We start from the raw sequence: 26,022 nt of genomic DNA on the forward strand, positions 1-26,022 counted from the left end.
GCTTTAAACACAGCTTTTAAACATAGCCTGGGATGAGATGCAAAGCCAATAAACCCACTCACAGACAGACTGTTTCGACCTTGTGGGTCTCATCAGTGTGATGTTGGTTGTACTGGCTTTGCAACTTGAGACATGAGTAGGTCTTCACCACACATTATTTAAGTTATGGTGAGTGAAAAGGTGACTAAAAACCCTCCACCGTATAGCATATTGCATATAAAAATAGATAGGTCTGCAACCGTGCAGTAAATTATTACTATTATTTAAGAATTATTTGATAATCTAATTAAATATTCTTTGGAATTGGTGACAGTGTAATGCCCTCATCAAGTGCATAGTTACAAAATTGTGTTTAGTGAAGAAGATAAGCACGTTATAAAGTGCTGGAGACAGAGCAAGAATCATGGTCCCAAACGCTTAAATAAAGTGTTTCCTAATAAAAGATGGCCGCTAGGAAGACTGAAAAATAATTTGGATCGTTGTATTGTATGTCTTTATTTATATAGCGCCATTAATGTACATAGCGCTTCACAGTAGGAATACACGGGGTAAACAAATAAATAACAGTGTTATAACCTCGTTCAGGAGTGGGAGCAGCTGGATCATCGTGGCATCAATTACGCAATCAGACAAGGGCGTTTTCATCTTGGAGCGTGTTTTTTAGCAGAAGGAGGATGTTTTAAACACACTTTGAATAGGGTTACCACATTTAAGTTTTAAGAATGATATCTCCCGCTTGACCGCTATATTCTTTGATTTGTATCACCTCTGCTCTTGGCTGGATGGGGTGGCCACGCACTTAACTACTAGTAGCAGTGGGAGAAAAAGTAACACCAATAGGGGTGGGTGTCATGGTATTGTGAGATGACCAGGCAGGTTCCTAACTATTATTTTAATAATTTAGTAAGGCGACATCTATTGGAAAAGGCAACTTTTACACTCACGTAGAAATCTATTACTTTTTTATGACTGCTTTCATTACAGTAATGTTAAATTCAGGCATTTCATGTCAAGGAACTAAAGTCCAGGACAATTATGCGTCTCGACAGACCTTTCCGGGTCAAGTCAATGAAATAAGGGACACTCCTGTATATACGGGACACCTGGCAACCCTAACTTTAAACCATACTTATAAACTTTATAGCGATCTTAGTGTTTCAGATTAGATTAGATTATATCAATTTAACACATTTATGAGCTACGAAGGGAAATTCCTATATCTCGTTTAATGAACATGAACCTACAGCAGTGTATCTTGTATTTGTTGACATAATACAGTGACATAAATTTAATTAACATCAGTTCAGGGGGACTGAGCGAGAAGTATATAAGATATGATGGAAAAACAGAAGGGGTCCCTTTTTTCCTGACCACGGTGTATATACATGACTAAAGGAAATGTGGAAATGTCACTCAGTGGAAAGCGGCCTTTGAAGTGGGTAAACCTGGTTCATATCCCAGTGTCAGCTCTCTGTGTGACCTTAGGCAAGTCACGACGTTCCTGTGCCACATGTACCAAAATTAGATTGTAAACTCAACAGAGCTAGGCCTCATTTACGTGCAAAATTCTATATAAAACTCTGTGCACATTGTCAGCACTATTTAAGAAAAATATAATAAAACCAGGGCCGGTGCAAGGGTATTCGCCACCCTAAGAAACCTTCATTCTGCCACCACCCATCCCCAAACTTTTAGATTTTTTTAACGTTACCATAGACCCATTCTCTTTCACCCCCTCCTCTTTCTCGCTCCTCTAACCCCATACTCCTCCTCTCTCACCCCCTACTACTCCTTTCTCTCACCCCTCCCACTCCTCATCTCTCACCCCATTCCTCCTTAATCACCCCCCTCCCACTCCTCAATCACGCCACTCCTCGTCAATCACCCCCCCTCCCACTCCTCAATCCACCACTACTCCTTTCTCTCACCCCCTCCCACTCCTCATCTCTCACCCCCCCTCACTCATCCTCAATCACCCGCTCCCACTCCTCCTCAATCACCCCCCCTCCCACTCATCCTCAATCAACCCCCTCCCACTCCTCAATCACCCCCTCTCCTTCCTCCTCAATCACCTTCCCTCCTCCTCTTCCTCAATCACGCCCCTTCTCTTCTTCCTCAATCACCCCCACCTCACCTTTCACCCCTTCCTTCTCTTCCTCACTCATGCCCTCCTTATCCTCTTCCTCTCTCACCCCCTCCTTCTCTTCCTCTCACCCCCTTCTCTTCCTCTCTCTCCCCGTCCTTCTGTTCCTCTCACCCCGCCTTCTCTTCCTCTCTCACCCCCTCTTTCTCTTCCTCTCTCACCCCCCACCTTCTCTTCCTCTCTCACCCCCTTCTTCTCTTCCTCTCTCACCCTCTCCTTCTCTTCCTCTCACCCCATCCTTCTCTTCCTCTCTCACCCCGTCCTTCTCTTCCTTTCTCCCTCACCTTCTCTTCCTCTCACCCCCTCCTTCTCTTCCTCTCACCCCGTCCTTCTCTTCCTCTCTCACCCCATCAGTCTCTTCCTCTCTCACCCCCTCCTTCTCTTCCTCATCCCGTCCTTCTCTTCCTCACTCATGCCCTCCTTATCCTCTTCCTCTCTCACCCTCTCCTTCTCTTCCTCACTCATGCCCTCCTTATCCTCTTCCTCTCTTACCCCCTCCTTCTCTTCCTCTCTCACCCAGTCCTTCTCTTCCTCTCTCACCCCATCCTTCTCTTCCTCTCTCACCCCCTTCTTCTCTTCCTCTCTCACCCCGTCCTTCTCTTCCTCTCTCACCCCCTCCTTCTCTTTCTCTCTCACTCCCTCCTTCTCTTCCTCTCACCCCCTCCTTCTCTTCCTCTCTCACCCCCTCCTTCTCTTCCTCTCTCACCCTGTCCTTCTCTTCCTCTCACCCCCTCCTCTTCCTCTCTCACCCCCTCCTTCTCTTCCCCTCTCACCCCATCCTTCTCTTCCTCTATCACCCCCTCCTTCTCTTCCCCTCTCACCCCATCCTTCTCTTCCTCTCTCACCCCATCCTTCTCTTCCTCTCTCACCCCCTCCTTCTCTTTCTTCCTCTCACCACGTCCTTCTCTTCCTCTCTCACCCCCTCCTTCTCTTCCTCTCTCACCCCCCTGGGTATTATGGGCAATCAGACATGGAAGTGTGACTTTCATTATGATTCTTAGGCAGACTTTCGCCAGTAGAGGAAATGTCCCTATTTTGAAAGATAAAGATATTTTTTAACTTTATTTGTCTTTACACAGCAGCTAACCCGTACTTTGCACTGAGCACTGCAATACATTGTGTTTGACCTGTTTTGATACTAATGGAGTTTCCCACTGTGTATTCATTTATAGATTATACGCTAATTCATATTAGATATTTTGGACCATGATAAAAATAACAATGTTACTGTAACATTACAAGTCACAGGCCAATAATTCAAATGACCAGTGATAACTCAAATACTGTAACATGTTTGTGTATTCCATAATTTAGCCAAATTCTGATTACTTTATATATCACATTTCAACCTATAATCCTATTTCATGACTGTAATAGAGACTTATACCCGTTTAAATAAAGCAGCCTCAGAGATCTGAGAAACCAGCAGAGAGATAGTTAATTGTAGCCACTCAATTAACTGATCTCCACCTGGACTAATGAGAGCTCTGTAAAAAGCCTCATGTGAGACACAGGAGATGGATTCCTTAGCTCCCATTTGGGCTGACAGAAGGAGAGCAGAGAAGCCTGCACCAAGACACTGTCTTGAGCACAAAGGCTGTGCTGAGATCAAGACAGGCTGAAAAAAAACTTAAATGCATGCTTGCTAATGCAAGAAGCCTGACAGATAAAATGGGGGGGCTTGAATTAATAGCTGCAAGGGAGCAGTATGATATCATAGGCATTACTGAAACATGGTGGGATGAAACTCATGACTGGACAGTTAATTTAGAGGGGTATTCTTTTTTTTGGAAGGATCGAACAAATAAAAGGGGAGGTGGAGTATGTTTATATGTTAAACCAGATCTAAAACCTATTATAAGGGATGATGTCTATGAAGGGAATGATGAAAATGTAGAGACTTTGTGGATAGAAATTAGCAGTGGAGGTAAAAGTATAAAGAAAATGTTTGTGGGAATATGCTATAAACCACCAAATATAGATATAGGATAAAGTTTATGTTGTCTAAATTTAGCATAGGTTGAACTTGATGGACCTACGTCTTTTTTCAACCTCATCTACTATGTAACTATGTAAGACACACAGACACCCAGAGACCTATATTTCCTGGACACAGAGGACACAGGAACCTGCCAGAGACTGACACAGAGGGCCACCTGCTTAAGGTACCTCCTGAGACTTTGGGGTGATAGGCTGGTAATGGGAATATCCCTCCAGTCCTGCAGATTGGGTTTGGGGAAGTAAGTTAGCCCTTACAAAGGGATAGGGGTTTGTTATTTTGTTGTTTTTGTATGTTTTGCCTGGATAAAGGAACAGGCTCAATAAAGCCAAGATACAATTTCACCCAAATCGGTCTCCATTATATGTACCGCTGCACACACACATCTCTTACAATGACCAAAGAGCAAGTAAACTATTTACAATTACTAACATTTCTATTAGTTAAAAATATTTTAGCACTTTAAAATGCTGTTCCAAAGATACATGTCTGCCTTAAGCATCATTATTTTAATGTTCTGTTCACTTAGGTTTTAGGCCTATATTTACTAAGCAGTGCTATTTCAGAAGACATCTTACAGTCCAAATTACTTAATAAATATGGCCCCTAATTATTATTTTTTTAATACTTTTTGATAGCTACAATAGTACTTGGGTGTATCTTATAAACAGCCAATTGCAAGTGGTTTGATACATACACAGGCAATAAACAGAGGTCATGTTGGAAGACAACTGATAATGTACAAAGTAATTCTTTAGGACTGTGCTACAAATTCAGGCAGCATACAGTCAACGGACATTAACCAAATGTGCAGGGCAAAAACACTTTCAACTGTTACACATTAAATACAATTCAAAACATGACATGCATTGTCCTATAAAGACCCTGCACTCTCAAAAAGAAATATTGTATTATAAGGTATTATTAGCACTCAGAAATTGTATACATTTTCCCTCTCTCTTCCAATGTTTCCATCATTCTCTCCATTGCCCGAACGTCTGACTTCTCTTTAACTTTCTGCTTCGTAGCAATATTATTTTTTCTGTTATTTTCATAGATTTTCTTAGCCCGTAAACTTTCATGTTCTCTTTCCTTCCAGACAACTCTTCACTGAAACCACTTCCACGTGGTGTTACCCATTGTTTCTCCACAGGGTCACATTAAAAGAGAATAGCCAATAATAGCCAAAAATATTCTGCCGCCGCCTCAGGATTCCATTCCCAGTAGGGGTCAGTGTCCATTCTAAGCTAGGTTTAAAAAATAAATATTTGTGGGTAAAACACAAGCATATTTGGGGTAGTTGGTCACAATTTCCTGGGAGCTTGCAATCTGCTAGAAGGTCTTTTATTTAACTATGATGTCACTGTAGGAATTATTTACAGTAAAAAGTATGTGTTCATATTTAACCATAACTCAAACGGTTGTCATTTTAGTATTAGATACAGTGTAAGCAACTTGTACGAATTTGAGGGTGTCAAATGTTTATTTGTTTCTGTGTGCATTCTCGTCAAATGCAACCGCCCCCCCCCCAAAAAAAGTAACAAAAGATAACACGCCTATACATGAAGAATTTGATATACTCATATACATTTTGTGTACCATGTGACACTTCCATAACTCCTCATATTCCCCTGATAACTGTATCAATGCACATATCAAAAGGATCAGTGGGGATTTTAATATAGGCATTTTCACATTATCGTCAATGGGCTGCTAGTTTTCTTCCAGCACAGGAAGATGCCACATGGCAGAAGACTTCTGACTACACATGGCCCTCGATCACTCACATGTGTTCTTCCTTATTCACAATTCTTTAGGCAGCTTCATGGGTCGTTTTGATTATTTTTCACTTTGGGTTGATTCTCAGATCTGTTCAACTACTACATATAAAGTGCAGCTGGGGAAAACATTATATGATAAAAGGTATTAGGAGCATATTGAATACTGGATGAATACTTCATTTTGCAAATACTGCTCATTTTCATTTGGGCCAGACATTCACAATATAAGGAACTACTGTGGCTTCACCCTTCATCCAGTAAGAGGCTATGGGGCCTCTTGCACTTTTTCTGCAATTTTGTTGTGATAAAACAGCCAAAGCACACTCTTTAATAAAGTTTATTGAGTAGAGCCCTAAGTGTGTCTACTAGGTATAAATGTAAGTATTTTAAACCTGGTTCAGGTTCTCATTTTCCATCCTCTTTAGATGTTTATTCATTTTAGCAGTAAATAAATAAGTGCCTTCATCAGGTCCATGGATGGAAATCTGTAATGTGAATGTAATTGAACACATTTGATGCTGAACAAATAAGAGTCAACATCAAGCTAATTACTGAATGAGCATCTGTGTTTAGTGGATGAATGAAAGCCTGCCCTTGATGAATGAAGGACTGGAAACATGCAATAGGTTAAAGTAGAAGTTGGCAGTGGGAAAATGTAAAATCAACTTTGAGTAACCTCTATTTGGTATTGGACATTGAAAAATTGAAAGAAGATGCTCAATAGAAACATTCTGTGCATAATCATTCAAATACTGTTAGACCAAAATACACTGAAAATGTCTCCATTATATAGACAATGTCCTTTTTTGGAAAGCGGTATTCCCCCGGATCCTCAAATTGCTTTATTTAAACAGGTTTTTTTATAACGTTTATGTTAAAGAATGTTTGGAAATCTGAAACACAATAGAAAAATTGTTTAAAAAAATAATTACCTGCTATCTCTGCCCAGCTCCCAGGTTTCACCCAGATCTGCTTATAAGCCCTTATTTGACTGAGTAGCATGTTTTAAGGTCTTTCAAGGTCCCACTGGCACTATGCCTCTGACACTGCAGTGGTTTATAGTAGAGTATCAAAGAAATGTACTTTTGTTGTAAAGTTTTTATTGCTTTGTCACAGTTATTTATGTAATATATGCTTGCTTTTTGTATTGTAGATTTCTGACATCCATGTTACCGGAGAGTCGGAGGATATGTCTGCCAAAGAGAAATTGCTCCTTTGGACACGACAGTCTTCAGAGGGCTATGGCGGGATACGCTGTGAAAACTTCACCACCTGCTGGCGAGACGGACGACTGTTTAATGCCGTCATTCATAGATACAGGTGACTAGATATGCAATACATTTCTTTTCATTTCAATGCATTTGAAAATTCGACCAAGCGTTTACTAAGGGGAATTACAATTCGTATTTAATTGACTACTAGCAACTTGCGTTGCTTGAGAATTCTAAAAAAACAAAAAACACTGAAATTTATAAATGGATAATTCATTTTATACAGGCCATTAAGTTTGTTAATATGAAATCCCTGCTAAAACAACACCTCCGCCCATAATAGTTTGCCTCTGAGGTCCTGAAGTGTTTGATCGAGAGCCTCTAATGCATTGGTGGGGCCTCGCACTCTTGAAGAACTTTGGCTGCTCCTGTATTTTTGCTAATGTTGCAAATTGGATTTTCAGAGTGACCAAGATTAAGTGGTAGCTTGAGGGTTGTGTGGTGGGATCATGTCATTTGTGATGTCATCAGTTATGTCATTGCTGGTGTGATATGTGTGTATCCAAACATAGACACAAGCCTGCTCCTTTATCTCGGGAACCATCATGCAAAAGTCAGTTACGAAATCTTAAGAGATAGCAAATGCATAGTGAACAGCTTTGAAAAATATATAGAAGATTCATGGTGCATCAGTTCAGAGTTGAGCATAGTATACTGTACCTCTTTCCTGCAATAACATATAGGACTATATAGGCATCTTTAACCGATTGCCTATTTTTATTCTTCTTGTATTTAAATATATTGCATACATTTCCTAGCAACTTTAAATGAAATTGCCAATTATGGCCCTTCTTTAAAAGTCCCAACAATTCCTGTACTCAATACAGGCCCTACAAGCTTTAACTTGAATCATTGATATACATATGAAAGTTCCCAAGCATGTGGAATGAGAAACTCCTTGCCAATTCATACAGTAAATAAGGGCTCATAGCGACAGCAAAGCTTGATATAGCAAACACAAATACTTTGATGCTGATTCCAGCCAGAGAAAGGAAGCCAACACAATCAAAATATTTAGCATGCCATTATTTTATTTGCATCCTGAAAGAAGCTTATCTGGAAGTGAATATGCAAGCAAAATATGTTTATTCTTCTTAGTCACTGTCGTGAGATTCAATCGTGAGATTCATATCATTTCTGTATAGTAACTGACATGTTATGAATCTCATCGCTGATGTATAGTCATTTTTGAAGTTGCACCTTTTTTATGTGGTTGTGCGATTAATTATCAAGTCAAGAGATCATTCCAAATGATGTATAGTTACATGCAGCTGATATGTAAACATGCTGATGAAGATGATCAGGAGTTACGTGCTCCTTGTTGCCAAAAGTAAAAGATGTCTCATGCGCATTGTATTTACATTGCAATACTCTAATGGCTATTAGTGAATATTGTTTTCAAAGTTGGTGTGCAATGCCATCTGAGTCATTGAAGTTTTCTTTCCCATCTCCGCTCCAAAAAGAGGAGGGTTTGGAGGGGTGGCAATATTTTTTGTTAAATCTATTCGTTGTATTTAGCACCCAAGTAATGTCAATTATTAAGGGATAACGTGTCAAGTTCTGTTTGTGGTTGATTCTAGATTAAAGGGTACAAGTAGTCATATTGGGTTCAGAAAGAGTGAGATACTTGGTAGGTTGTTATACCTTCTAATGGACCAACATAACAATTATAGAAGGTTTTCTTTCTTGTGCATTAACTTTTGAGACTGCATTGGTCTCTTCATCAGATGTGATCTCTAAACTGGAGATGGGAGACTTCAATACATAACACATGGGCTTCCTCACAGCAGGGAGGATACCAATCTAATAATGCAGTATATGCTAATCTTTTGAAGATATGTTGCCCCATTCAAAGGTATCACAACCTATGGCATTTCTTACTGATTTCATTATTAATATACATAATATATGTTACTCTAGGCCAGTGGTTTTCAACTTTTTTTTTCTCTCAGGGCGCCCCTAGCCACAGTGCTCAGTGCCCTAGCCCCCACAACAGGACAGGGTCGCAGAAAACAGTGTGTGAAACTGTTACCCATATACCGTGCAATCATTATACCCTACCCCCTAGTATTTGTGTATTTATTGTCCCCCACCCCCTATTATTCCCGCTTTGGCAATACTGAAATGTTCTTTCGTCATGCCAATAAAGCTGATTTGATTTGATTTGAAACACAGGCCAGAGAGACTGTCAAGGGAGACTGTCAGAGTCACAGGAGACAGAGACAAACAGACAGTCAAAGGGGGCAGGGAGTCAGAGGGGGCAGTGAATCCCAGGGGGCAGGAAGTCAGATGGGGCAGGGGAGTATGAAGGGGCAAGGGAATCTGAGGGGTCAGTGAATCACAGGAGTCTGTGGGGCCAGTGAATCACAGTAGTCTTAGGAGGCAGTGAATCATAGGAGTCAGAGTGGGCAGTGAGTCAGAGGGGGCAGGGAGTCAGAAGGAGCATAGAGTCACAGGAGTCAGAGAGGACAGGGGAGTCAGAGGTAACAGAATGTCACAGAAAATGCACACACACACACTCTCACCTCTCTGCTGCCCGTGCTGCTTCCTCCTCCTCTGCTTGCCCACATCCTGCAGGCTCCTGACACCTCCTCCTGATTTGGCTGCTGCTACTGCAAATCAGCCAATTAGGACAGAGGAAACTGCCCTGCTCTCACACTGCTCTGGGAGATCGGGGAAATCCCGCGGCACCCTTTTGATCCTCACATGGAAACCTAGAGTGCAGCTGAACCTTAGTTTGAGAACACTGCTCTAGGCTAACATCAATATGTTCACCGGGCCTAGTTGATAATCCTTGCAAATTTAAGGAAAAGGCTGTTTTGCAGCGAAGTACAAGATTCTCAAAAAAAGGGGACTTGTAGAAAGTGACCTTCTTCTGTGAATACTTTGGGTGCTGTAACCCTGGTTTCTTTTTATATAATTTCTGATTTTTTTAGCTGATGGACTGCTGTGTTCTGTATGCATCTTGTATGCTGCATTGATTTGTTACCTCTGATAAATTAACATCAGAATGTGTTGTTTACCATTGGTGAATGAAGTAAAGATGATAAGATAATTCCGCTGCGTGTATCTGTTGGGTTAAAAAGAGTGAGCTCCAAACTGACCGGTTAAATAGCTTGATTTAGATTTAAAGCACATTGTTTGTCTGTTTATTGTTCATTGTTACTCTAAGATGAAAAAAAAACAAATGTATAAAATTCCCGATTGTATTGTAGGTACCTATAACTGATGATCTGTTGATCTGATCATGGCTCAGTGACCAGTTTTAAGGTTCTTCATTCATTATCATTGAGTCTTGGACATCCATGATTTTTTTTTGTCTCTTCCATTTCTCCCATGTCAACCACCTGGCACAGAAAATAAACACATTTCTGTACTTGTACATTTCTGTGACATAACTGTGCATGGTCAGTTTTCTGTACTTGAGTTCAGCTGTCATTATGACCCATTGCCTGCATGTTTTAATTAAAGGTCCCACCCTCTCTCACTTTATGAAATGATGTTGAACACTGGTGTTGGTGCTGGAGAATTCTATATTGTGTCATACAATTAGTACATTCTCATGAGCCTTATACCAACTAGTAGCCTGAGTGGCTTCCAGTGATAAACCGCTGGAAGTGGGGTATGAGCTTAATAGTTTGTACGATTCACCTCACTAAAAGTGTATGGACCAGTGTGTTTCAACCAATTCATAGGAACCCTTGGGTTTCCCAGGTATCCCTAAAGGGTTCTGTGCTTTTCTCAGGTCATTTGAAAATTGTACTAAAAACAGAGTACAGTACATAAAAATTCCACTTGTGGTGCATTTTCATGTCTTACGTAGACAGTTCTGCAACCCTTTCTTTCCCCATTATCGATTAGCAAACAGTGCTTCCACTGCAGCCAGGGATTCTGGATAATGACATGCAAATGAGCACGCAGTGTCACCCTTTACTTCTCATCCACGTTAATATGGATCCCTATAAACGTATACCTGCAGAATTACACAGATTTCCGCACAGCCTGTATTAAAGAAGTGCATAGCCAGTAAACCTACTCACAGACAGCTTTTCAGCCTAATGGGTCTCATCAATGCGAGGTTGGTTGCTGGCTATGCAACGTGAAGCTGGTACGTGTATTAAATACAGAAAAAATTATAATGCATCTGATCTCAGATGCTATTAGAGAGGGTTGAGGTTCCGCAAAAATTCACAATGTAATATTATAGGACTCTTATCAGAAAAGGTTAGAAACCACTGTGGTAGACAATGACTGATTAATCAATATTTATTCAATACTTTATAAGGTGATAATGCCATTCACTTTGCTTGTGTTTTTTTTTTTGTATGATATTTGCATTGTTTGTTTCATTTGACTAGAGTAATTGTTTATTCACCATATTACTGAGCAAAATTGTATGCAAGTTTTACAGAGCCTAAAGTAGAAATCTCTTTCCGGGTCTTGTACTTTCCTATCTTTGCTCTCTGGTTAGAAAAGTAGAAGCCCGGCTTGTATGTGGTAACGTCTGGATATAATTTATGAAAGAAGTGCTTTTGGAAGTTTACATATGATACATTTCTGACAAGGCACGCGCATAAGCTGCCGCATTCATATCGTGCAGTGTTTGAACTTGTTTCAAGTACTCAGGCCCGTGCATGATTCACATTCCTCCAGGTTGGAAGGAGGGAAGGCAAAACATGCAGTCAATATGCCAAGGACCTAAAGGGAGCAGAGGGAAAGAAACGCAGTACTATGGTTTCAGGCTCCAAATCCTCCATGTGTTAGGTGAAAATAATTTATATCTGTCAGTTTGGCGACAATTAATGAAAGGTACATTTTTTTGGAACTGTTTGTTAAAATTTGTTACCAGAATAAGAACAATGGTAGTAATTATGATTGGATATTGTATAGTAAAAGGCACACCCACCTCTGTGATAAGAACGTTTTGTGATGCACACAGCCAGGGTCGCCGACAGCTTTTGCGGGGCCCGGGACTAGAGTTTCCTTTGCCCCCCCCCCCAATTTATCTGTGCCCCCCCCCCTCTTTTACATCTCCTCGCTCTTACCCTGCTATATTCATTTCCCTTTCTTTATGTATTTCTCTCCCCCATCCCACTCTTCTTCACTCCCCCTCTATCCTCTCACTCTCCCCCCTCTGCTATCCCTCCATAACCCCCTTCTCACTCAATCCTGCTCCCTCAATCACCCCCTTCTCACACTCATTCAACCACACACACTTCCCGCCCTCTCGTTACCGCCGGGCCCCGGCTCTCCCCAGCTCCGCGCCTCCCTCCCTGTCCCTGGCTGTGTGGGTCTCCCTCTGACGCCTGTGCACACCGGGCCTCTCTCTGACGTCGGTGCATGCTGGAAGCTGGTGGCAACAAAAGGACCGGCAGCCGCACAAAGAAGTTGTGCCCAACCAGAGGGTGGAACTCACTACAATACCACATATGACAGTAATACACACAAAATTCCCCATCCCCACAAATACACACACAATTCCACACAAATCCCTCCTACAATACCCCCCCTCCACACACACACACAATACAATAACCCCCCTCACACACACAAAATACAAACACAATACTATAATCCCCCCACCCACCCACCCACACTGCAATAACACACACAATCCCCACACATACACACACAATTCTACACAAATTCCCCACACAATACAACCCCCCCACACACACACAATCCCACCCATACATACGCACACAATTCCACACAAATCCGCCCCAAAATACAATAACTCCTCTCTCCCCCCACACAGACACACACACACACATACACACAATACAATAACCAGCTTCCGGCGTGCACCGGAGGGGGAGAGGCTTGCAACAGCTGGGTAGAGCTGGGGTCTGGTGGCATTCAGAGACCTGGCTGCAGGACGCTGAAGTTGAGCTAGGTCCAACTTGCCAGTGCTTGCCGGTCAGGCCACCCGCAAACACTGGGTCCGGGATGTTTGTCCCCCCATCGGCGACCTGCAAGCAACCCCTGTAAGGAAGAGAGTGAAAACAATAATGACTGAGTACATTGTGGTGATGTAAACTGAAACACAGCGAGATAAAATAATTACTTGAGACTGGTGACTGTTGAAGGAAGTAATGTAAACAGTTGGACATTATAGCATTAGATTGTGGTAGCCATGTTAGCCCAGTTGGAGGTGTACGACTGTAAACTATATTCTGCTTTCAAAAGCTTGTCACTTGCTGGTGGAACACTCAATAGTATTTCTATTGGATAGAAATATACTTGTTCAGTTGAAATTCTGGTGACGATGCTTAGCATTTCTCAATCCAAGGCTACTTTATATTTTGAAACTGATGGAGCCTCGTTCTTAAACTCTGTTTTGGTGTCTTCTTACAATTTACATTTTTAAGACCTTAAAAATAGTCCTAGGATAAAATCAAATTGAATGGTAGGGCGGGCTATTAAATACCACAAGACAATACTGTATATAAATGATAAATATAAAGTACGGCATACCTTCAATTTTAGACCGTTTTGAAAAAGGACCAGCTATTTTGCTTAGGTGTCAGTGTTTAGTCATAAAGAATCCCACATAGCTCACAAAATAACATTCACATGATTTGACTTTCTACATTTATCTACACATTAAATCAGGATTCTGTTTCCATTTGGCTCTGGAAAAAACAGTGCATGGCAATCAAGTATTCCCCCTAACAGTCAGAGAACCAATCAGGAGAAGGGGGAGGGCACTTGTGTATAGAAAACTTGCTCTCCTTTTCCAACAACAATGACATCACACAAAAGTGAGTAACATCCCATTGAGGCTAAATATTTATTAAATACTTGTACTGTAGGTGTCTAATTTTTTTTGAAAGGCATCAATCACTGAGATCTATCCCTTAAACTTGTCACTGCCATTAGTTCATAATGGCTGGAGGAGGGACTGCACCTTTAATATTAATTTGTCTCTAATGGCATATTGGAAAGGCTGTTGCTTTAAAGTATTAATGAGAGTATTCAGCAGCTTTTAAAGAGGACAACACTACCCGGGGCCATTGAGAGAATACAATGGAAAAGCAGAAAACCTACAGAAGTGTGGGATGACACGACTGAAAATGGACAAATGTGGATATTTTTGCTATCCTTTAAGTAAGGGATGTGTAATCTGAAGCATATTATATTTGTTTTATGTTTCAGAGACTAAGGAACATAATGTAGCACAACCCGTAATACAGAGGCTTTTATTATTGTGCTACGGACTCAATTAATGGCTTTCACTGACTGCCCCGCACCTCTGGAATGCCCTTCCTCTCAATACCCGACTAGCACCCTCTCTATCCACCTTTAAGATCCACCTTAAGACACACTTGCTTAAAGAAGCATATCAGTAGCACCGTGGCTAGTACTATACACGATACATACAGCTTGGCCCCCTGCAGACGCACTTACCAGAATTCCCTCCACTGTCTCTGTACGTTCTTCCTACTACCAATTAGATTGTAAGCTCCTCAGAGCAGGGACTCCTCTTCCTTAATGTTACTTTTATGTCTGAAGCACTTATTCCCATGACCTGTTATTTGTATTATTTGTTATTTATATGATTGTCACGTGTTTTACTACTGTGAAGCGCTATGTACATTAATGGCGCTATATAAATAAAGACATACATACATACGATTTTGATTACTTTACATTATAAACATAATTTCTTTAGAGTATGTCTCTATATTATTTTGTTTTGCTTGAACACCAAAAGTACATTTCTTTTTGTGCAGGTCATTTATATATTGTAGGCATTCTAAATCAAATGGATCTTTCCTGGATGGAAAAGACAATTGGTTGAGATTTCGTTTTGTTGTTGTTGCTTACCATGCATTCTAAGTCTGTTTTCATCTCAGTGACTATCACTGAACCAGGAGCACCGATACTGTAGTTGTATTGATTTTTTTGTTTTTCCCATATTACTGTACATTGTTCATCTCAGTGACCACATTTGGTGCTGACTTACTGTACATGCTTTCACTTGCTGATCCTATCCACTTAAACTGCTAAGAGCTCAAATTGATATCCTCGTGGCTGAATGGAAAGCTTTCAGCATAAATACGTTAATATAGAAGTGTCACTATTTCTGTGTATTACTTAAAAGAGCAATACTCACGTCACCTCTAGCAGTGTCAGTTCTATTTACTATAATCACTCATTACCTTGTGGCCGTACATGCTATACTGTATGCTTACCTATTTAGTAACAAGTTGGTTACATGTTGTAATGTCACTGACATTTAGCTGACTTGAATATTGGTATTGCACCTCTTGATTGACAGCCAGATATTATCATTGTCTTTGATGGCTGCTGTTCTAGAGGTCATGATACATTTGCTGTTTGCAGTGGAGATAGTTATACAGGAGCTGGCTGCAGGGCACTGACATTAGTAATGTATTGTCACAAACCAAACAAATTCCCCAAGTTACATACCACAAATACTTTGTTGTAGTCAATCATCAAAGGCTGCAGCCTTTATTTAGTACCGGATGATGGATCTTCTGAGCTTACCTATGTGTGTTTATGTCATATCGGTGTTTCTTTTAGGATGTAGTAGCAAGCAAATGATTCTTGAAACATGCTCATGAGTTAAAAACTATATACACTTTATGCTCATTAGTTCATTAACACTTTTTCTTGTTAGATAACTGAAAATATATCACTACATAAACTTCCTCTTTCATACCTGTATAAAGAGCCACTCATTCTCTTATAAAAATATCTCACTATATACCGGTGTTACTGAATATCATTTGAGCATTGATTGAACTCAATCATCTTGTCAACCTTTTCAAGACAACCAACTTGGTTATCGCTATATACCTAAAAATGATATATTAGAGCTTACTACTGTATCTATTTTATACACATATTCAGTATATATGGTACCTAATCTCTATTAAATGTGCACAAATGTGCACTGTTTGTGCACATTTAATAGAGATTAGGCACATTTTTGAAATGATAAGCTTTCAATTAATTAATTAATAAGGTTTCTGGGTAGACACCATTGGATCGGGCCTTCAACCATAGGGAAGGAGGTCTGACACTCTGTTGCTGTTTCCTCCTGTCCGTCCTCTGTCAAAAAGCTCTGGAAGGGATGTGATAAATAGCAGCGTTCATTTTTTTATACGTTAAACATTTGGCAGAAGGAAACAGGCAAGAGATTGTTTTCATGAAATTTTAGGGGGGTCCAAATTTTGGAACATTTTCTAGAAGGCTCTTACAAAGAACTTTACATTGATACACATAATACACTGTATTACTGGGTAGCAAAAAGTTTAGTAGTATGGAGTGTGGCAGGCTGGAAAAAAAACATTACCCCCAAACATTTTGGACTTCAAATTTGGAAATTCAATGACCTGACAATTTTCAGGACTGTACATGCGAAGAGCATCCATCCATCAATTGATAACGTGACCAGGTAGCAAAAAGGGTGCAGAAGATATGTAGTGTGACAGATGGATGGACATTTGTGAAATAGATATAAGAATATCCACCACACCATCAAATGATGCGTATTGTATTGTCCCAAATCTCAAGCTGCTCTACTTTAAAAATCCTAACACCCTTTTCATATTCCATTTTGCCCTAATAATAATGGCTATAAATTTATCGGGTTCTATTTAATAACCCCCTTTGATGCCTTTTGACATAGCTACTACATAAGGGGGTCTGGCACTCCAGGAGCCTCATTACGTATTAGCTACACCATATGCTATTTGCTCCTGTGGAACACTGAAAGCGATCTGGCCGGCTGAAGAATGGAAGAGGACTCCTCTTCTGTTCTGTCGTCAGTGACGCTGCAATCACGTGATCACTCCCCAGCACTCAGAGGGTTAAACTGCGAGAATGACGTTTCTGTGTGAAAATGGGAAAGAGAAAGTCTTATAATAACATCCTTCTTTCCTTTTATACTTTATGTTTTAAACATCTACTATATGTATTCTCTTGGTTTGGTACAGCAGTGAGCTGTTTGTACTATATATTTTAGATGTTTTTGTCGAGGTTTAATATATAAAATTGAGATATAATAATCTTTGATTGATTATCTTTTATTAAAAGTTAATATTGGTCAAACATTTAAAAAAAATGTAATCTGACTAAAAATATATTCCACAGAAAAGGACATTTCTGCTAGCCTGTTTTAACCCTTACCATTCGTCTGGTTAGAATCTATTAATGTAAGAATTTAAAGTAAATAGATTGTATTATTGTTTCTGTTTAATACAGTACACTTAGCACATATGCATGACATGAACTACTGTCCATCACACAGAGTGTTGTTCCCCCTTCTCTACACTAAGGGGAATAATTAGCCCCCTGCAGGTATCCTTACAGGGGGTTAACAGACTACACAATAAAAAAAGAAAAAAACTTGATTGATTGATGTGGGGTCCCGCCCCCCCGGTGTATAAGAAGGGGGACTAACACTCCTTTAAAAATACCCCTGATGAAGACACCCTCGTACTGAAATGAGTTGAATTAACTTTGGAACAAGCAAGCAGTAACCCCAAGATTGGAGAGGGTCCATCTGCAGGTTCCTGCAACTCACAGACTGCATTCCAGCAACGTCTGCGTTAGACACAGTTCACAGCCATGGGGATTTCCCAGAGACGCCAACTGGATACTATCGGAAGTGACGTCACATCCGGGTTCCAACGGAGAGAGGAGCACGCCAGCCACAACGTCTCCTCAGAATCCCAAGAACCCACGGAGGACATCCAGGAGAGTGACGTGGGACTACAGATCACCCTGAATTGGGCTTCAACAATCAAGCAATTTATCCTGTTTTATTATTTTATTGATTTATGTGATACTGTAATATTCTGTTTTTATTATTTTTCACAATATAAAGTATTTGCTTGCATCACTTGCGCCTCTCTTTTTTTTGCTCTTTTTGAGTCTCAGGTTAATATGTACTGTAACTCTTTGTACCTTTCATACATGGTAGCAAGCATTAGTCATCAGTCATTTCTTAAGGTGCCTCCACCTTGACAAAGCACCTCGGCATGAAACGCGTAGGTGTGGGCTGCTTGCCCTTGTATGTCTTTCATGATCCATTAAATTGTTATAGTTTTTATCTATGGGAACGCTCTCTCTCATCATTTTTCTGCATAGAAGTAGTACTCTGCTTTTTCGCCTCCATTCTTCGCCTCCACATAGGTTTAAGTATAATTGGGGGCCACTTAGCTTTTGAGATATCAATTATATCGGCCCATTTAAAGCCCATTCAAGTCAATAGGCCATAAAGTGTCATCCAGCGCCGGAAAGTGTTGCATGGCAAAAGACTGTCAAGTAAATATGGGCCTTAAATCCCCTGGGCAAAATATTATCTGGGGTAAATGATATGGCCTCTGGGGTTAGCCACACATCTGAGGATCAGACGCGACATCAACGAGACATGATGTTGCAGCTTTCTACAGGCCTATTGTACTTGTACAGCACAACCCCGTTATAACGAGATCGGTTACAACACAAATCCGCTTATAACGCAATGCAAGCGTGGCTCCCAATTTTCGTATTTATGAATACTTTACAACACGATTATAGGTATCTTAAATACTTTATTGTACAATGCACACAATTGTTCATTATTTCTAATGCAATCCGCTTATAACGCGATGTGATTCTTTGGACCCCAAGCACAGCGTTATAAGGGGGTTGAGCTGTATATTGTAAAACCTTGATGTCTCAGTAACCCGCGACTCTATGAAGGTACTGTAGATGTAGGTAGAAGGAAGCATATCAGTAGCAGTGCATATCCGCTCTGGAGGAACCTCCAGTTCAAATATGTCTTTTAAAAAACTGTTGCTTTAAAATATTTTTTTTCCCCCATAGGGTAGTTTAACAAAATGCAAAAGGAATTGTATGCACAGTACAGCGATTTATTTAATTTCTTGCTCACGGATATATTGGTCATGAATATTACTTGAACTTTGTTACCACTAGCCTTCTAATAATCCATTGTCTTAAGTCCTTAATGATTAAACTCTATTTCCCTATGATGATGTGAACTAATCCTTACTTATCCCTACTTTATGCATATTTAAAAAAGGATTGTTTTCCTATTCTGCTTACTTGCTAAAGAAGGATTTCAGAGAGATTAAACACAATAGTGCAAGCAATTACATTTAATAAGCCTTTATGTAAATTGTTCTTGTAAACTATAGTTATTTTTTTCATATATAGTTTACATTATTTTAGAAAAAGCTTTTCAGCGTTTGCCTCAGTTTACCACATTACAGTCATCTATAAAATCACTTTTATACAACACATTTCATTTTTTCCTGAGCAGTTCCTTGGAGGTGTATGGCTCCTCCCTTCAGGATAGAGCTCCTTACCAATTCTCCAATTAGCATAAAGGTATTATACACCTCATTGACAGTCCACACATCACCCTCCGCTCAAAAGTATGTGAGTGTGTATGGCTGGCAGAAAGAAGAGATATGTGTAAGTATTAATATTTTACATCTGGGATTTTGTGCACTCCCAGTTTCCCTTTATAATAAGGGAATTTTGTTACTGGCTCTAGCCAGCTTTTAACTGCACCAAATCACAAATGACCACATGCTTTATTTCTTTAACCCCTTAAGGGCACTTTCACATAGTTCACAAAGTTTAGATAGGACAAAAAGAAATCACATATATTCAGTGTATGTGATAACAATAGAAAAGAGTGATAGTGCGCAGCTAATAACTAGTGACAACAAATATCAAGTGAACCGTGCACCTTGATTAAACAAACAATGTTGTGGACCTTAAGTGTGGATCTGGTTCTAATCGTGGGTCTGCAGCCTTTCTTAGGGGTGACTCGACACCCCATTAACTAGACAAAAAACAAAAGAACAAGGCGCACAACGCACATAGGGCCTCATGCAGAGAGCAGCGCTAGATTAAATTGGAGAGTGTAAAAAAAAGTAGCTGTAATGGAGAGTTTTTTTCTCCATATGCAGAAAGGGCATAAAACTGCCTTTCTGCATATGGAGAGTTTCAAACAGCGCTATGAGCGCTGTTGAAACTGTTGGGAAAAAAATCGTTTTTTTTTTTTTTTCTCCACCGGCCGCGGAGGAAAAAAGTTGAAAATCGCGCCATTTTTTTGCCGCGAACAGCCACCAGATGGCGTTTGCTGCTCTCTGAATACGGCCGGTTTCAACACTGGAGAGAATTCTTTTCTCTCCAGCCGCGCGGCGAGATTCAGAGGGGAAAAAAAAAAAATGGCGCTTTTTTAAAAACTCGCCATTATCTGCCTTTTTAAAGGCAGATTTCGGCAAAACATGGCGCTTTCCATGTTAGCGCTCCTCTCTGCATGAGGCCCATAGTGTATTAAAGTATAAAATGTGACTTTATGGTTAAAAGTAAATAGTTCTGCGTACATCAAGTTAGAATAAACAAGCAGTTGGTATATAGGTTTACCACACCAGGAGATGACACTGTGCGACACCCTCGGATGGATCTCAGCATGCAATGGGTCTGGAGTCGTCTCATCTGTCCTTTACAGCGTCCTCCGTTTAGGGGTGGTAGGTGGATAGGTCCCTTGTATGGAAAGCCCCACAGCACACAGCTCACAGGGTGGTAGAGAAGCCGCAGGAATCAGCGTTCATGGATCACTGCACCGTTTGCCGCCACTCCTCGATATGTGCTCGGCGATGACGTCACGAGTCGCTCCTCCACTTCCGCAATGCCTCTCGTGGAACGCACAGCGTGCGTGTCAGTCCAGTACTGTTCAGCAGCGGGGAGGAATATCGCGCTAGGCAGGCGGCTTACAGATAGTGTCCAAAATCATACAAAATTATACTATCCCTGAAGAAGTAACCCAGTGTTACGAAACGCGTTGGAAGAGAGGTGTCTATGCTCTTCTCCCCCCTTCCTGTGTGATTTTGGACACTATCTGTAAGCCGCCTGCCTAGCGCGATAGTCCTCCCCGCTGCTGAACAGTACTGGACTGACACGCACGCTGTGCGTTCCACGAGAGGCATTGCGGAAGTGGAGGAGCGACTCGTGACGTCATCGCCGAGCGCATATCGAGGAGTGGCGGCAAACGGTGCAGTGATCCATGAACGCTGATTCCTGCGGCTTCTCTACCACCCTGTGAGCTGTGTGCTGTGGGGCTTTCCATACAAGGGACCTATCCACCTACCACCCCTAAACGGAGGACGCTGTAAAGGACAGATGAGACGACTCCAGACCCATTGCATGCTGAGATCCATCCGAGGGTGTCGCACAGTGTCATCTCCTGGTGTGGTAAACCTATATACCAACTGCTTGTTTATTCTAACTTGATGTACGCAGAACTATTTACTTTTAACCATAAAGTCACATTTTATACTTTAATACACTATGTGCGTTGTGCGCCTTGTTCTTTTGTTTTTTATTCAGTGTATGTACCTGTTAAAAAGAGTTTACCTTGACGAGGTTGGCAGGCTTTGATCAAAAGATGCAACCAAATTACTCCTTTGTCACACAGACTTAGGTACTAAATGTAAAAATGTCACTAGTATATTTTAGCCCAATCGGTAGGAGTGCAGGTATTGTTCTTTGTTTTGCACATTTAATTTGCATTAGATTATTTTTGTGATAAAGAGTTGTACTAGCTGCTAGTATTGGTCCTGAAGGAAACAAGATCATGTTGTAGCTACGGATATAGTAGCTATTCTCATGACTGCCAGACCTACAGTACAAAGCATTGCATCCCAATGCATTACAGGTGGCCAATAGACCAGCATAATAAGTCTTTCCAGATGTAGTTTGCATTTGGGCATACAAGATCTCGCAAGTAAGATGACCCCCTCAAAAACTATTAAGGACTTTTATGTTTTTAAAGTAGCAACCCTACTCCCCCAGAACGGATTTGTGGTCCCTCTGTTCCGGTTTTGGCACAATAAATCCAAGACCAAGATGGAATACAAACCTGGTCGTTGGGTTACCAATAGAAACATAACCTCCATGATGAGGTCTCAGCTTTTCTATTACGGGAGCAAACCCTGACACCACGGCCATTTATAATTTGCCAGTTTGCCCAGTGTATCCCAGGCTTACCACTCATGAACTGGGGAATGCCCGGAGACAACCAATTGTTTGGGAGACAACCAATCAACTCCTTTAGACCCAACGGTTCGGTAAGATTAAACAAATAGTTCCCATGCAGGATTTCTCCTTTAGAAGGAATGCAATGCTTTCCAGACCCCCATGTTGAAGTTGTTAAGTAATAATGTGAGATGTCTTTATGTATATTAGACATCACAATAAAGGTGCATTTAAGTAATTCTGCAAATATAATTGTACTTTCTTTGAAGTGGGATAGCACTATTAGAAAATCTAGATATGTAAGTATTTGCTTTTTATATGGCACACAAGTTTATTGTAGCAACTTCTGCCAACTATAGCAGTGGTAGGCATCATGATACATACTTTGAAGGTTGCATGTGCATCCCTTGAGCCCTCAAAAGGGCTGCACATTATATATATATATATATATATATATATATATATATATATATATATATATATATATATAAAATATATATATTGCATAGTGAATACTGTCCTGCTCTTCTTCTTACACAGAAAACTAATGGTTAGCACAGGAGAGGACTGGGGCAGAACTATACAGTATTTATCAGTGTACTGTTATTACTGTTATCAAAGAGCTGAGGGAGTGGGGAGAATCTATAGTACAATCCATGCCAACAACATCTCCACTTCATCTGTACTGAGGAGAAAGGGAGAGTGGGTTGCTGGGTTGGCCAGAGGTTGGAGGCCGCAGGTGAACTTCCTGAGAGCAACATCTTGCCCATCAGTGTCCTACAGCTACTCCAATCATGACATTGATGCAGTCTATATAAAGCACCCTGATACATTGACACAAACAGAAGCAACATTGCATTACAATGTCAATTTACAACCTTTGATACATGTACACTAATTTCAGATAATTTCAACTTCAAGATCCACTTTAGCCCATGTTTACTCAGTGGTGCTATGACATAAGAAACCTTTTTTGTGCCTGAAGACACCTTCTGGCATATTCAACTGATCTGGGTCAGACCCTACTTAGTAAACATGATCCTTTTATCCCATTGTGAATCCGGGCGCAAAATGGGTAGTACAATATATGGTACTGAAGCAAGCAAGGGTAATGTTTAATATTGATCGGATGTATAAAAAGATAGGAAAACATATAGGATTAACAGTGAATAGTAGTTCCCCAATGTATGTGTGTTCTTTTCTCCCAGAGGTTACAACCAGCTGTTAATAGAGCGTTAACATAAGGTGAAAAATGTAATGTACAGAAGTACAAGGAGGTACAGTATAAGAAAGGTATCAAGTAGAACAATCTCTAAATATGTCACTATAAATCTGTTGCTGCAGGTGGAAAACAGATTTTTGTTCTTGCAGGAGTAGACCTTATAAAGCTCTTTCATGAGATCACGAGGATTTGTAAAAAAGCAAGCCCAAAACTGTCAAAGCAAAAGCAGGAGTAAATATTTTCAAAATCTCATATTCATCTTGCCTCTGGTAAATTCCTTCCGCTTACTAACGTTTTATTATACACCTTACATGGTAAAAGCTTAGAAAGGCTTAGAGATTTCCCATTAAAGTGTGAAGTTGGAACAATTAGGAGCTAACTATTACTTCTTGTTCACATCGCATATTGTAATAGAGAAAATCTCATTCCACGATTTCCTTTTCGGTGGTAGGTCCGGTAGTAGGTATTTGCCGCAGGGATTTACTTGAAAACAAGATGCAAATCGTAGTGCATTGTAAATACTTAAAAAATAAATCAAATAGGTGATCAGATGGTAACTTAAACTCAATAGGTAGCATAAAAAAATGAAACCGCACAATGCTACATCTTTTGCTGTCTTAACCAGTATTCCTCACTGCTACTGATTTATATATACTGTATATATGAAAAGCGAAAATGGTCACCCCCCTTATCTATAATGCCTTAAAGCAGGGGTGCACAAACTTTTCCCTGTGTGCACCCCTGCCTGCTCTCCTCTGTGGCTCGTAACCCCCCCCCCGTACGGCCCCAGCATCAAATGACACACAGGGTCATGTGACATCACGCTACCATGGCAATGTGACATCACATGACCCCACAGTGTCATTTGCCGCCGGGTTACCATGACGACACATTGCTGGAAGGTAAGTGTGTTATAGAGGCTTCGCCCAGTCCCCCGCGAGGGGGGAGAGTGCGGGATCTCTATAACTGCCACGTCCCCCCCAGAAAATCGTGCGCCCCCCAGTTTTTGCAGCCCTGCCTTAAAGGTTAAATCCGTGCACGGTGACGGGACTTGTTAGAAATCTGTACACGATCACGAGGTGGTCATTAAACCAGCACTGGACTCCTCCTAGCGATTAAATATTTCGTATTTATTATTCCATATAACACATGATAGACTGACGTTCCATTCACCCTGGAGAGGGCCGCGCCATCTTGTGTTATATGGAATCATAAACACAAAATATTTCATCACGATGATGAGTCCAGTGGTCCAGTGCCGGTATTATGACCACTTCATTGATAGTATACAACTTTATATATATATATATATATGAAAAATTGCCACTAGCATTTACCATTTACCAAGATATAAAGTAACTTGTACGTTACAAGTTATACATAAAACAGATCCCCACCCCCAGTGATCATACAGGCCCAATTGCACCAATGATCACAGAGTCCCCTCCCATCATTGATAATACAGACCCCACCAATGATCCTACAGACCCTTCCAATGATCCTACAGCCCCCCATTAATCATACAGACTCCAATTCACCAATTTTCATACAGACCCCTCACTCCCAATGATCAAACAGACCCCCTACCAACAATTAGAATACAGACCCCTCTCCCCCAAATATCACACTGACCCCCATCTCCAATGATCATGCTGCCTGTCCACTTTGATTATACAGATCCTCCTCAATGATCATACAAATCTCCACCCCAATGATTATACAGACCTCAATCCCAAATGATTATATAGACTCCCTAACCTCAATGATCATACATACCCCCTCTCCCCAGCAATCATACAGACTTCCTTCCCCTAATGATCATATGGCCCACCTACCCCCAATTATCACATAGACTCACCCCCCTACAATGACCATACTGACTACCCTTAATGATCATACAACCCCCCCCCCCCCCATTCATCATACAGACCCCCAAATAATAATACAGGCCCCTTTTCCCTTAAGATCATTCGGACCCCCACTCACCCCAGTGATCATACAGACCCCTCTAATGTTCATCTCAATGCTCAACCAGATCACCGACCCCCAATGGTCTACAGACTTCCCCACAATGGTCATACATACCGCTCACCCCGGATGATCATACAAATCTCCACCCCCAATGATTATACATATGCCACAATGATCATACAGACATTCCAAGCGATCATACTGTGACCCTTGAACCCCCAATCATCATACAGACCCTCCACCTAAATTATCATTCAGACCTTCCAAGCGATCATACAGAGACCCTTCACATTTCTTAAGCTTTTCTAATGAAACCTGACGATACATCTGAAGTCGCGCTCAACAATACCGCCCACTTTGTCTGTACCTGCGGGGACTTTTGACACCTATTTAAATGGGTGGTCCCAAGGCTCAGAAACCATGTGCCTGGGACTTTGTCAGTCATTATAAAAAAAATGAAGCAGAATTCTTATCATTTTTGCTAGTAGTATCCCCTAATTTTCCACTTGTCCCGGACGTGTGTCTTTCAATCTGTGTATACACATATCTTCCTATACACATATCTATACTATAATTCTAAGTTGGATTCCGTCTATTTGTTTGTA

At 40.8% G+C, this 26,022-nt stretch overlaps 1 protein-coding gene across 25 annotated transcripts in view; it reads left to right on the plus strand.

The window, feature by feature from the left end:
- DST (dystonin) overlaps positions 1-26,022 on the plus strand; it is a 535,648-nt gene that overhangs the window by 260,137 nt on the left and 249,489 nt on the right. For all 25 annotated transcript variants that reach the window (XM_075598122.1, XM_075598131.1, XM_075598128.1 and 22 more), the window contains one exon: positions 7,077-7,243. In XM_075598122.1, coding sequence (XP_075454237.1) covers positions 7,077-7,243 — 167 coding nt within the window. The remainder of the gene's footprint in view (positions 1-7,076; positions 7,244-26,022) is intronic.

The sequence above is a fragment of the Ascaphus truei genome, chromosome 4 (genome assembly GCF_040206685.1).
Source record: "Ascaphus truei isolate aAscTru1 chromosome 4, aAscTru1.hap1, whole genome shotgun sequence".
NCBI classification, from domain to species: Eukaryota; Metazoa; Chordata; class Amphibia; order Anura; family Ascaphidae; genus Ascaphus; species Ascaphus truei.